General features: G+C 44.5%; 1 protein-coding gene across 1 annotated transcript in view; it reads right to left on the bottom strand.

Moving 5' to 3' along the window:
• Window positions 1–13,723, bottom strand: part of LOC144805519 (uncharacterized) — a 138,103-nt gene extending 124,380 nt beyond the window's left edge. The window contains exons 1-2 of the mRNA XM_078672057.1: window positions 12,174–13,723; window positions 8,117–9,225 (exon numbers count right to left, since the gene is read on the bottom strand). Of these exons, the coding sequence (XP_078528183.1) occupies window positions 8,117–9,225; window positions 12,174–12,825 (1,761 nt within the window). The 5' untranslated portion in view covers window positions 12,826–13,723. The remainder of the gene's footprint in view (window positions 1–8,116; window positions 9,226–12,173) is intronic.
• Window positions 13,724–14,907: the final 1,184 nt, after the last annotated feature.

The following is a 14,907-nucleotide window of genomic DNA, read 5'->3' on the forward strand; positions in this document are numbered from 1 at the left end:
CTAATGAGTAAAAGAGAAAGTGGACTAACTACAGGAGTGGAAAGAAAGAAAGTCCACTCCCCCACAGAAGAACAACAGAAACAGAAACGGCGGACATCTTGTAACGGCTAGCTCTACACCAAACCTCTCACAATAAGGGATAGTTAAATTAATTTCTTGTGGCATGGGAACACAACTATGAAGGTATAATTAGAGTAAATCAGAGAAAACTATACTTACCACGAAACATTGGTACTTGATCTATTTTCTAATCCTTTGACTACCACTGTACACTAATAAGGGATCAACTCAGAACAAACCATCATAAGACTTACAACGGGAAGGGAAAATGGATGAAAGACACCGAGCGACGACTGGCTCCAAAGCACAGAGTATAAAATATCCTTCTACTTTATCCAAAAATGCTGCCAAAAAGTTCAAACATAAAACCATGAGAAAAAACCCGGACATACTGTTCGCTGACCCTTATTTTGATAGAGTGAAAGGCACCATAATGAATGACCTGATTTTCTACACGCATAAAACAGCTAAATGGCGCAATGCCCTCACAGAAATGCTGCTCATAAAAGTTATGAAAAATATCCCTCATGGTACAAAAATACTGACTTCACCATCAAAAAGATGCAATGCAGAACTATGCATCACTTTATATAAAACGGGAATAGTGCTGATACAAGCAGCCAATAGGGACCTTGAGGAATTTGAAAAGACTTTCCTAATATTAAAAGAAACTCTGAAGGGACCAAGATACCAACTACCCACGACCCCACCTGATGTCACTCCTGACAACAATGATACTACCACTAGAGACGCCAACCGAACTGGGGGCCATAACACTCAAACGTCCAGCTCTGGCGCAGGGTAGCGATCACTTGGATGGGGCAGAGGGCCTCGGAGGTCTCCACCTGGCTTAGAGATGTGCGGGAGTGGTCCCTGGCTGAGGAAACTCACATGCAATTCACTCAGAGGGATGAGAAGCTGCAGGACGACTTAATGGCCTGGCGCGTTATATGTGCGTCGGGCTAGCAAAAGAGGAGCTCTCCTCATATGACACAACTGACAGTGGGAGTGGTGGGTGGGGCACGCCCTTTGGGTTTGGATCTGATGGGGAGCAGGGGGGTGGATCTCAGTGATATTCATCATCTGTATCAGCGATGTGCCTGGTTTCTTCTCATGACACTATTATTATATGCTTTTGTATCCCTTCCCCATATGTCAGTTCCCTCTCTGTTGCCGCCTGTCGCCCTAAGTGCCGCTAATGAGGTCGTCGATCTGCGTACATACACTGAATAGATGCCAGTTGTGTGTTATTGTTTTTAAGATGTATAAACTGAAAAATAAAGTTTTAAAAAAAAATGATATATCTCTACTACTGTCTAACGGTTGTTACAGCTCATATATTCTACACGAGAAAAACAACTGTTCAATAAATTCTTAATGAAACGCCCAGACTGTTTATTCTGTGTATCTCTGAGACAGACTAAGTGAACACGAGTGACTGAGCGAAAAGTAATATATTGTTTCCATGATTCAGAGGGATCAGGGTTGTCATGCTCTGAGGTTGCCAGAAACTATTCTCTCCCTGATAAGAGGAGACTCTAGCGGCACTGTGAGCTAGCTCATACAAATAAGACTAAGATACCCGGTGGGGGTGTACAGAATCATATGAAAAAATGAGCCCAAAGTTTGGGTTCGTAGACCTGTCTCGTGTTGTGGCCGGATACAAAATAATATTTGGTGTGGCCAGAAAAAAGAAAAAATATCTTTTTTTGAGTCCCCTCACTCACCGGAGTTTCCTCAAGGTGACATGCTTCATCATTGGGGCCCTCCCAGTTCTCTACGAAAAGGGGCGTGCTGCGACTTGCGAATTACGTAGGAGCACTGTAATGTGAAGGACTATGTGTGGTGCAAAAAAAGGTGTTGTGGGATGGAGTGGGTGAGTAAGTGAATTTAAAAATACTGTGCTAGTGGGCCTCAATGTTTTATTCTGCTCCTAGGTTGATATATTAAAAATGGGGTTATACTGTGGACCGACCAACTATGGAGGCGGGTTCAGTATATGGTCAACATGTTTCACGCTACCCCTAGCGTTTCTTCAGGACCTTACAGGGACCAGCCCTGTAATTTCCACTCCTAAAATCCTACATTTAGGTTGTGAATATTAATAAATGAGATCGTGATGACCGCTGTTCAATATATAAACATGCAAGGTACAGACATTCATACGTGATAAATTTACTGACGTATGTTTATGTTCACTGGAGAACCTGTAAAATGAATAAACACATTAAATAGACACCTTTCCCTTCTCTTTAGGAGATCGGGGACTATGTAAGTCCTTCATGCTGCACATTTTGATACATATACGTGTATATGCATGCTTTATATGGTGCAAGTTGCCCCATACTGGTGCGTGCAGGCTTTCAGGTCCAGCATATGGTGAAATAAAACACGTGCTTGTATATACATAGACACTGACATGAAAACTAGCTGTGACACAAACGTGAGACACACTACATTTAACACACAATAAAGGATTGAAGGATGCCGATAATTACATATCAGGGTGCTGAATAGCACTTCATGGTCTCTGGGAGGGGCGGTGTTGCTTCGGTGGAAGCAATGCTGTAAGGGTCATATTTAAAAAAAGGACCGTTATATGAGGGAGAGAATGCACATGATTAAAAATACAAGAGCGGGAAGATATCTTCGCTCGTGACCTTTCTGGAGGATCCGTCACTTACTTCCTATCTGGCATCACCGTACGGGATTACCTGGCTGCTTCCCTCTCGGACCGCATCTTAGAATGCGTTCCGTCGGGATCTCTTTTGTTAGTATTCATTTCCGGGTACGCCTAACAGAAGACTAGACCGTGTGGATGAGTCGGCCATGTTGGGAGGATGTGATTGCGCAAAATGCGGAAGTGTTTTATCCGTAGCGCTGGGTGCTTGGTTGGTCGATTCTCACTTTAATAATACGAGGGTGCAAGGTCTCTATTGCCTAATTGAGCACAAATAGTGACGGTGAGAATTAATTAATTAAGATATTGTTGGGTTTTGGAAGGATAATATAAAAATATATATATATTTTTTTTAAATGTTTGAAAACAAAAAAAAAATGTAAACTCGAGTTCTTAATAGGTATGGCTGTTCGAGAAATTTTGGAGGTAATTAAACATTAAGTTCGGTATGGTATGGACCATAGATGAATGCCAGAAAGGTTGGTCTTTAAGGGGTTAGGATTAGTGTCTTGACAGTCATTTTAGGGGTTAAATGCACCCCACGGTATGTCATCGTTCAACCCATGAACATCTGTTTGGAGCTTGAACACCCAGCGTTGTTCGTTGTTCGTGTTCATGCAGAATTCTTTCTTGGTTTTCTTTGTCTTTGACACATTCCAAAATATGACCCTTACAGCATTGCTTCCATTGTGTTGGAATTTAAATGTATTGAATGTACAGTTTTCTCCTTTTTTGCAAAACTTTCAAAAGAAGAATGAATTTTTTTTCCGAAATAGACAGGTATAAATAAAAATACTGGGTCAAACTCAATACGTTTGTGTTTCTCCTATGACCTGAAATAAGTTTTTGGAAATTAATTGAGTGTAGACGTATTCTTGTGTTTTCTAGTTTACTACGATCCAGTCTACCCCATACCCTATATGGACCTAACTCCTTTGTTTCACAAAGATAATCCAAAACCAGGCAGTACGACCCATCAGGTTTGGTAACAGTGAAATGAGGATTATTCATGGGTGACACACACGCTCAATGGTTAGAGCGGCAGACCCTGATGCAGAGGTCTAGCCTGGGCCAGGGTTCAATTCCCCGCCTCGGCGGGTCTTGGGCTCAAAATTCCACGGACCTGATCATTCTCGCCTCGGTGCCTATTCCAACCATGGAGTCCCACTCTGCAACCCTGGGAAATAGCTTGCTTAATCTCCACAACGGCCCCCACAACGCTAAGGATGCCTGGCCTCCACCTGAGGGGTGCCCAGGAGTGGACACCTCACAGGGAAAACCAGGATGGGTTCCACAGCGGTATTCGTACAAGCGCCTTGAGACCCTTGCGGTGAGTAGTGCGCTATACAAGTATCAATTTACATTTACATTTACACACATGTCTCAATCACACCTTGATATTCTAATTGTTCAAGGATTTCCGCAACGTGGGCTTTAGCCAATCGCCGCATGGGATAGCGGGGTGGTGGCTCTGGCATAAACTGCAATGGAATCTCGTGTCTGGGAGAAAGTTTATCCCACCCGACTTGAGTATGGTACAACGAAGGTGCAAGCACCAGAGCATACTCTTCTGCAAAGTTCTGCGGACTGCTCCTTGGGCACGGCGTGCGGAAAGCTGGGGAGGGTGACCTCCTCCCCTCTAGGAGCGGCCAAAATGAAAAGCGGGGGCCAGTCTGACTCAGCTAACAGAATGTCATATGTAGAGGTCAGATGTTCCCAAAAAATCCCTTTTATTACACGTTGGATATCACCTTCTATTAAAAGAACTATATCATATAGTCTGTCAGGGGGAGCCATCCTACTGTCAACAGTTTCCATTGTGATAAAAGTGTCAGTCGCTGTCGCCTTCGGATATGGACGCAGTGCTTGCCGTACTATTGTAACCTCCGCTGCGCTGTCGAGCAGCGTTAATTTCCATGTCAGGATCCGAAGCTGTGTTCTCACTATCCGTGGCATACCTTACGGTTAACACAGCAACTTTCTTTTTCTGAAAATGAGGGCGTTAACGTGGCAAGTCTTCCTGCTTGCCTTTACCATCAGACGGGCGGGGCTGCTCACGTCCTTGTGGGGCACCCCGACCCCTGCCGTGTTCTTCTTCACCAGCTTGCGTGCGATGTTTCCTGTCAAGAACGATGAGAAGATTGCTCAGGAACCTGAAATCTATCAGGAGACCTAATTCTTGCATGGTCGCACAAATCATAAGTGCGCTCAGTAGACGCTTCTATCGGCGACGCCGAATGCGACCCCTGTTTCTATTGCTGCTTCACCTGATTTGTATTCTTCCAATTCTGTTTTGGAAAATTTGGATGGTCGTCTTTAATAGGCTTTGCTATCTGAGTCTGCGGTTGAGTTGCCGTTTTAGCAAAAGGCTTAACACCCAAACTATTGCGGCCAATGGTCTTATAAGCCTCCGCAATAATTCACGGTAACGCTCGGGGTTTGTCAACGTCTTGGACAAGGCGCAAAGCATTTGACACCTGAAAGTTAACCGCATCTCTCTTTACATTACAAATGATGAGATCAGCAATTACGTCAAACACTCCAATGAGCCTCATTCTCAACTCGACAGCCGCCTCCGCACTGTGCTCATTCGGAACATGCTTGATCACAGAGGGCAAGACATTCATAGACGGCGTGCAGAAACACTTCGCATATTCTGCTGCAAATACTTTACCCCAAATCTCACAATCTGTTACCTCTGGCAATAAGTCTTTCTGCAAACTAATTGTGAGAATCCTGTGTTTTTCCACAGGAGCGGTATTAGGAAACACTGCTTCCAGTTGGTCAAATTTCTCAGCAAGCCAATAAGGCATATCGTACTTAGTTTGAGGGTGCTTGCTCATTACCGAATTAACCGAATTAACCATGACTGGACTAATCTACAACCCGGCCGGTCCAACTTGTTCCATTGCAAGAAACATATTGAAATAAAGCCCTATGTACCCCGACAAAAGAGGTATAAATTTGACACAAGTCGTCAATCGAGGCATTGAGATAACGTGGATATGGTGTGAACCCAGATAAGCCTGGCCAAGTGGCCACAGGAATTGACAAGGGACCTAACCGAACCGGAGTTACGGTGTGGGGGAGGGTGCCATACAACCAAACACGATGCTGCCATGCCGAAATTGGAATCTCTTGTGTCCTATATGGAGTATAGTTCACAGGAATGGCAGTGTGAGTGTATGTATGAAACATATCCTCATCCGCATTTATTGCAGGAAACGTGACCCAAGAGTAGAAAAGTTCAAAGGGGAATGCCGAATCAGCACTCACCACAAAGATAACAGACATACCATTGTCTGGTACTCCAAACTCCGTCAGATGACACCAGAGCGCTGTCCAACTACGCTGAGCTACGTCAATATCACCCATGAGGACATACAGAAGAAAAACAATTTATATAAATTGAAGTAAAACAAAGGTTAGTAATTGAAAATGTGAACCTTTTCATAAATCTCATGCTTTAATTAACCTATAACACATTCGTATAGGTAGGTTCATCCGTCACGCCTGTTAACCGGAAAAGGTGTTGAGGGTATTGTGGAGAGATACGAGCACTAATCAAGACTTTGGGCGCCAAGTTGCGGTAATTCTGCTCATGCACAGAACTATGCGCAGGAAACCAGGACCTCAGTGTATTGTGGTGTACCAAAAATCCACCTCAGTGCCCAGAACCCCTATCCGACTAGCAACAGTGTTTCATTCATTCTCCGTACTACAGCGAAGCTACCAATGAACAAGCGACTTTGGAACCTCTCAGGAATAGTGGGAATCAAGAACACTCTTTTGTTTTTATTCTCATAAATGTCCACAACGTGAGCAATCATAGACAATGTATAGTTTAAAATGTTTATTTCAACTACGTGCTCTAAGATGCAGTATCTTTGCTAACATAAGTAAAAAGATGCATAAAATCAATACAATCAACATTGTTACAATTCCATACAATACAAAGGGAGAATCATATTATAATGATAGTGGAACCAGATCTATAGCGCCTTGTGTACCACCCTCCCCTTGCTAGGAGCTAGGTATTATAATAATAGAAGATCTCTAGGTTAAAACCGGGAACCCCATACCTCCAAAGTCAGGTGAAGTGAATCACATCCCAGCTCAGCACAGTTCTTTGTTGATTGAAAGGTTTTTTCCAAGTGCCAGTCTCATACATGCAGTGCAATATTAAAAGCACCTGAGTTTCAGAAATGAGCAGCTGTGTTTGTGTTGTGTCTAGAGCATGGGCCGATCAACCTGCATCAACAGCATACATTTTAATTTTAACCTTGAACACTTTGTGCAGACTTGAGGTCACAGTGTGAGTCTAGATATATGAAAAACAGATCATTCTCATGTGAAGGAAAAGCAAGCAGTTTGTCTTTATAAAAACAGAGATGTAGTGTCATTTGCAAAAGCAGCAAAATTTCGTTTTCACAACTAACTCACTTATGCTAATATAGCAATGTGTGCAGGCAGAATCATATTCATCCCTACACTTTTACAGGTAGCATGAACAGGAACACTTGGATGTTTTTCTTTGTAACTCTTCATCGCCAAATAAAAACCACCAGTGTTTCTTTTCTTTTATTCCACATTGAGCTAGTCTCCCAGTGGATTTCCTGTTAAATCACGTTGTTTTTTCTATGTGTACCGAAGTGAACAATCACTGGGAACAGACACTTTTAATATTCTACAAATCTTTGGTTTTCTTCATTTCTTCTAGTCGAGTCTTCATTAATCTGGTATTTGAATAACCCACATAATTATATACTTGTTCCTGTAATTCCTTCATCTCACAATAACGGCACTGTTCTGCTCCTGTCTATGTCCTCAGATGAGTCAATATTATTGTTAATGTTCTTAAGTTCTTTCTGAATTTACTGCATCTCTAGGATTATTTCTAAGTGAGTTAAATGAAGGTGTGTGTTCGCTGAGGCTATGTAGGATCAGAAATTGACAAAAGCTCGTCACACTTTTAGTGCAATTGTAAGGTTTACCCCAGGTGTGTTTGCAATTGACAAAATCACTTCTGACATTCATTGCAATTCCCATTTTATCTCTGTGTATGTTAGTTGATATATCCGTAGGTTTAATAACTGACAGAAGATATTCACACATTCACTGCACCTGAAAGGTTTTTTCTCTGTGTGCATTAACTGATGAATCCTTAATGCGAAAGATTTCCTAAAGGTACTTCTACACTCACTACAGTTGTACGGTATTTACAGAGTAAGAGCAAGCTGATGTCTATATAGGCTTGACAATTGACTACATTTATTCACACATTCATTGCAATTGAAGGCTTTTCTTCTGCGTGTGTTCGCTGATGCCTGTTTAGGATTGATAATGGACTACAGCTTTTCAAGCATTCATGGCATTTAAAAGATTTGTTTCCCCTTTGTGAGCTCGCTGATGATTTCTTAATGCTGAAGAGTAAGTAAAACTACTGCCACATTCATTGCAATGGTAGGATTTTTCCCCAGTGTGTATTCGCTTATGTCTCTGGAGGTGTGTCATTTGACTGAAGCTCTTTACACATTCACTGCAATGGTAAGGTTTTTCCCCTGTGTGTATTCTCTGATGTGTGCGGAGGTTTGATTGTACTCTAAAACTACTTCCACATTCACTGCAATTGTATGGTTTTTCCCCAGTGTGTATTCGCTGATGTCTCTGGAGGCCTGTTAAGCGACTGAAGCTCTTTACACATTCACTGCACTGGTATGGTTTTTCCCCTGTGTGTATTCTCTGATGTGTGCGGAGACATGTCATTTGACTGAAGCTCTTCATACATTCACTGCAATGGTATGGTTTTTCCCCTGTGTGTGTTCGCTGATGTGTTTGGAGTTCTGCTAACGTACTGAAACTCTTCACACATTCACTGCAATGGTATGGTTTTCCCCCTGTGTGTATTCTCTGATGTGTGTGGAGCTGTGAAATGTGATTGAAGCTCTTTACACATTCCTTGCAATGGTATGGTTTTTCCCCTGTGTGGGTTCGCTGATGAATTTGGAGTTCTTGTAACCGACAGAAGCTCTTCACACATTCACTGCAATAGTATGGTTTTTCCCCTGTGTGTATTCTATGATGTCTATGGAGGCTTGATAAGTGACTGAAACTCTTTACACATTCACTGCACTGGTATGGTTTTTCCCCTGTGTGTGTTCGCTGATGTGTTTGGAGTTCTGCTAACATACTGAAACTCTTCACACATTCCTTGCAATGGTATGGTTTTTCCCCTGTGTGTGTTCGCTGATGTGTTTGGAGTTTTGATAATTGACTGAAACTCTTCACACATTCACTGCAATGGTATGGTTTTTCCCCTGTGTGTATTCTCTGATGTGTGTGGAGGTTTGATAATTGACTGAAGCTCTTCACACATTCCTTGCAATGGTATGGTTTTTCCCCTGTGTGTATTCTCTGATGTGTGTGGAGCTGTGAAATTTGACTGAAGCTCTTCACACATTCACTGCAATGGTATGGTTTTTCCCCTGTCAGTCAAGTCAAGTCAAGTCATAAAATTTATATAGCGCACTACATACCCAGAGGGTTTCAAGGCGCTTGGGGAGGGGAGGGGGGTTATTTGTCAAATATCCACGTTTTAAGTTGTTTTCTGAACGCTAGGTGATTCTGGGTGAGGCGAAGGTAAGCGGGGAGTGAGTTCCATGTTTTGGCAGCCAGGTATGAGAAGGATCTGCCTCCCATGGTGGTTTTGTTGATGCGAGGGACAGTGGCGAATGCTTGGCTGGAAGATCGAAGTTGGCGGGAGGGGGTGTAGAAGGACAGTCGAGAGTTGAGGCAATCTGGTCCGATGTCGTAGAGTGATTTGTGCGCGTGGGTAAGCAGTCGGAAAGTGATCCTCTTATTGACGGGTAGCCAGTGGAGGTCTTTAAGGTGACCAGAGATGTGTTCGTTGCGTGGGATGTCTAATATGAGCCTGGCTGAGGCGTTTTGGATTCGTTGTAGTTTCTTCTGTAGTTTGGCGGTGGTACCTGCGTAGAGGGTGTTTCCGTAGTCCAGTCGGCTCGTGACCAGAGCATGGGTGACTGTTTTCCTTGTTTCGGTGGGGATCCAGCGAAATGTTTTTCTGAGCATGCGAAGGATGTTGAAGCAGGATGAGGATACGGCGCTGACTTGTCTGTTCATTGAAAGTGAAGAGTCCAGGATGACGCCAAGGTTCCGTGCGTGGTCTGTCGGGATGGGTGCTTTTCCGAGGGCTTCCGGCCACCAGGAGTCGTCCCAAGCAGAGGGGGATTTACCTAAGATGAGGACTTCTGTTTTGTCTGAGTTCAGTTTCAGACGGCTTTGTTTCATCCATTCGGCGACTTCTTTCATTCCTTCGTGCAGGTTAGTTTTGGCGGTGCTGGGGTCCTTGGTGAGAGAAAGGATCAGTTGAGTGTCATCCGCGTAAGAGATGATGTTGAGGTTGTGTTGGCGGGCGATGGTCGCGAGGGGGCTCATGTATACGTTGAAGAGGGTGGGGCTGAGTGAGGATCCTTGTGGTACGCCGCAGATGATTTCAGAGGCCTCGGACTTGAATGGTGGGAGGCGGACTCTCTGGGTTCTTCCGGAGAGGAACGAGGTGATCCATTCCAGTGCCTTTCCTTGGATTCCGATGTTTTTGAGGCGCTGTAAAAGGGTGCTGTGGCAGACTGTGTCGAAGGCTGCAGAGAGGTCGAGGAGGATGAGGGCGACTGTGTCTCCATTGTCCAGTAGAGTTCGAATGTCGTCTGTTGCTGCGATGAGGGCGGTCTCAGTGCTGTGTTTGGCTCGGAATCCAGATTGTGAGGAGTCGAGGGATTTGTTGGCTTCGAGGAAGGTGGCGAGCTGGTTGTTGACAGCTTTCTCGATGACTTTGGCCGGGAATGGAAGAAGTGAGATGGGGCGGTAGTTTTTGAGTTCGGTGGGGTCTGCTGTTGGTTTTTTCAGAAGAGCGGTGAGTTCAGCGTGTTTCCAGTCTTCTGGGAAGGTAGCGGAGTTGAAGGAGCAGTTGATGACGTCTCGGAGGTGCGGAGCTATGACGGAGTCTGCTTTGTTGAAGATGTGGTGAGGGCATGGGTCTGTGGGGGATCCAGAGTGGATGGAATTCATCAGGCGGATGGTGTCCTCAGTGGTGATTGGGTTCCAGGCGTTGAGGGTGTTAACGGGGGGAAGATAGTCAGCTGATGGTAGGGTGGGTTGGCTTCCGGGTTGGTTGTCAAAGCTGTTGTGGATGTCAGCAATCTTGTTGTGGAAAAAAGAGGCTAGGGAGTCGCAGAGAGTTTGAGAGGGGGTGATGTCGTTGGAGTTGGCCGAGGGGTTGGAAAATTCCTTGACGATGTTGAAAAGTTCCTTGCTGTTGTGGGCGTTGTTGTCGAGTCGATCCTTGAATGCTGTTTTTTTGGCTTTTCGGATCAGTTGGTGGTGAGTACGGATGGCGTTTTTGAAGGCGTCCTTGTTGCTGGTGGATGAGTCTTTTTTCCAGGCCTTTTCAAGGGAGCGGCATAGTTTCTTGGATTTCTTGAGGTCCTCGTTGAACCATGAGGCCTTCTTGATTTTGTGTAGGCGTTTTTTCAGTGGTGCTAAGGTGTCTGCGGTGTTGGATAGCCAAAGGGTGAGGTTGGAGGCGGCTTCGTTGGCGTCAGAAGAGAGGGCTGGGGAGGTTTGAAGGAGCGATGAGGAGATCTGTTCCGTGGTGATTTTGTTCCAGTTTCTTTGTAGAGTTGGTTGGAGGTGGATGATGGGTTTCGGCTTGTTGTAGGTGAAGTGGACGCAGCTGTGGTCAGTCCAGAGGAGCTCCGTAGTGTGGTTGAAAGAGACATGGTTGCTAGAGGTGAAGATGGGGTCGAGTGTGTGACCTGCGATGTGGGTGGGGGAAGTGACCAGTTGTTTAAGTCCGAGGTTGGCGAGGTTGTCTAAGAGGGTGGCGGTGTTGCGGTCGTTGATCTTCTCAAGGTGGAAGTTGAGGTCTCCCAGGAGGATGTAGTCTTTGGAGGGGAGCGCGTGTGGGGTGATGAAGTCCGTGATGTCTTCACTGAATTTTGCGCGGGGTCCTGGTGGTCTGTAGAGGAGGGTGCCTCTGAGAGTGGTCTTGGGGTCGATGTGGATCTGGAAGTGAAGGTGTTCGGAGTTGGCGAGGTTGGCGTCAGAGCTGGTTGAGATGCGGATTGATTTCTTGTGGACGATAGCGATTCCTCCTCCTGTTTGGTCGGTGCGGTCTTTGCGTGTAATCTTATAGTCGTCGGGGATAGCGATGGCGATGTCAGGAGCGGAGGAGGCGTTCATCCATGTTTCCGTTAGGAAGGCGACGTCTGGAGAGATGGTGTCTAGTAGGTTCCAAAGGTCAATGGCGTGCCTGTGGACCGAGCGGGTGTTGAGAAGGATGCATTCTAGGTGGTTGGGGTCGGGAATCTGTGGTGTATTCTCTTATGTGTGTGGAGCTGTGAAATTTGATTGAAGCTCTTTACACATTCCTTGCAATGGTATGGTTTTTCCCCTGTGTGTATTCGCTGATGTATTTGGAGGTGTGCTAACCGACTGAAGCTCTGCACACATTCCTTGCAATGGTATGGTTTTTCCCCTGTGTGTGTTCGCTGATGTTTTTGGAGTTCCTGTAACCGACAGAAGCTCTTCACACATTCACTGCAATGGTATGGTTTTTCCCCTGTGTGTATTCTCTGATGTGTGTGGAGGTTTGCAATTTGACTGAAGCTCTTCCCACATTCATTGCAATGGTATGGTTTTTCCCCTGTGTGTATTCTCTGATGTGTGTGGAGGTTTGCAATTTGACTGAAGCTCTTCACACATTCAGTGCAATGGTATGGTTTTTCCCCTGTGTGTGTTCGCTGATGTGTTTGGAGTTGTTTTAACCGACTGAAGCTCTTCACACATTCAGTGCAATGGTATGGTTTTTCCCCTGTGTGTGTTCGCTGATGTGTTTGGAGTTGTTTTAACCGACTGAAGCTCTGCACACATTCAGTGCAATGGTATGGTTTTTCCCCTGTTTGTATTCGCTGATGCTCTTTTATGGTTTCTAATTGGCTAATGTTCTTGACATATTCAGTGCAATTGAACGATTTTTCTGCTGACCGTGTTTCCTGAAGGGTCAGCATAGTTAATAAACCACTTGCGTTATTTTCACATTCCCTGTATGTGTGTAATATTTCCGATTTAACAATAAAATACAAGACTCACTAAATACCTGCCACATTCATAATATCAGTAAGGCTTCCTTGTGGGTGATTGCATCTTTAGATTGGATAATGGCTTTGCCTGCTTGCGGGTAAAGCTTAATCTTCCTTCCGGTAGGTGCAAATTGGGACAATACTCTGTACTTCAGAGAGCAGATCTCCGCTTTCCTTTAGCCTTCAGTTGTTAGGCTCCACTTCGTTTTGCTTTTCCCTGGTGTCTGTGGTTTGGCTAGAAAGAGTTAACAATACACCTAGAGCACTGAATGCTGGTCTGGTGCCAGTTTAGACAGCGAAGCACTGCTCTAGCCACATCATGATGATGAAGCGACTTGTAATGTGTACAGCTACTCCAAAGAGTGTCCCGGGGCAAAGCACAGGTCAGAAAAGAAAGTAAATCTGGTTGTTTCAAACATGGACACAAAGCCAAGTTTTCAACCTTTTTTTAAACATTATCATGTTGCTAACAGCTCAAAGCTGAAGAGGGAGTTTGTTCCAAGCTATGGATCCCAAATAGACACGAGACCTTCCTCCAACTCTCATACCGGCCTCATGATCAAAGCTGGTGTTGGACGCTTGTTTATACAGCAGGTAGTTTGTCAGTTTTGTTGTCTTGGTTTTGTAGAGGTCATTTCTTCGTCTTGGGGTGTCGAGGTGCAGAGCTCAGACTCAAACACTCACTGAATTGCCTTTGACTGCTCCTTCCAGGATCTGTCCTCTGCCTCTGATTGCACTGATGGTTTTGGAGCTCCTTATTTTTGATAATTTTTGCAGGTTTGATGTGTTATCTTCATTATTCATAATCAATCCGTGCATTTAAGACTTATTTTCTGTTGGATGTAAAGAAATGCAATATTACTAAATGCAAATGTAATAGAATGTGAATACACAATATTTAACCAGCTGGATAAAACATCTCTTCTCTACCATATTCCAAATTTAGTAAGGAACATTTTACCATACATGGATATTTCATTAAAACTGTTGTTGAACATGTCACATCTTATTTACTTCTGAGAAGGCAGTGATTTACCATTGTTCAGAGTAAATTACTAAGCAAAGGGCAGCTACAGAGCACTCATGTGCTACAGGTAGAGTTTTAGGTAGATACACATGGATAAAATTTCATTTAAACAGAACAGATTGTGGAAAAAGAGAGGAATCAGGAAGCGCTGCCGTTAATTCAGTTTCGGGAAGTATCTACCAAAGGTAGCTCTTCAGGAAGTGTATAACAAAGGTAACTCTTCAGGAAGTGTATAACAAAGGTAACTCTTTATGAACTGTATTACAAAGGTAACTCTTCAGGAAGTATATATGACAAAGGTAACTCCGGACATCTTTTTCCACAATGCTTTCCTGTTCACACTGGATCAGCTCAAATGCCAACTGCCGCCTTTACCTTGCTTGTTACTAAAGACAGGGGTCCCTGTTTACACAGGGCGGTCACTCCTTGACCACAAGGGAGATGTCTTCAGTCTTCTAGTCGGTATAGAATGTCGATGGTCCAAGAGTTTCTTTTCAGAGTTTCGTTGCAGGATAATCTAAAGTCCTGGGGACACAGCACCTATCTTTATACTAAGAGCTTTATACTATGGTCTGGAGGACCTACTAGGTCCCTCCTATGGGTGCACCTGGGAAGGGGGTGGTTACACCCCTTACCCTTTGTCCAGTATCGCGCCAGAGCGGGGCTGGAGTGCCCCAGCAACTGGTTTGAACCGGGCTATGCATGGAGCATCTTGTTTGCCTCAGGCAGTGTCTGGAAAAGCATTGTTGCCTTCAACCCACACTGCCCCAATACACTACAGGCTGTCTTGGGAGGTCCTAGCACCTCCTTCGACAGGAAACCCATTGTCCAGGCCTCCCTTGCTGGAGTTTCATCCAGCAGCAGGAGGTCAGACTCGTGTCTGTAGCAGCAGCATCCATTTTGTGATGCTGAAGCTCTGTTTAACTCTAACCGGGTAAAGCAGTAACATACATGTCTTTTCCCTCTAGAAGGGTGGAATGCTA

Source organism: Lissotriton helveticus, assembly GCF_964261635.1.
Source record: "Lissotriton helveticus chromosome 1_1 unlocalized genomic scaffold, aLisHel1.1 SUPER_1_unloc_13, whole genome shotgun sequence".
NCBI classification, from domain to species: domain Eukaryota; kingdom Metazoa; phylum Chordata; class Amphibia; order Caudata; family Salamandridae; genus Lissotriton; species Lissotriton helveticus.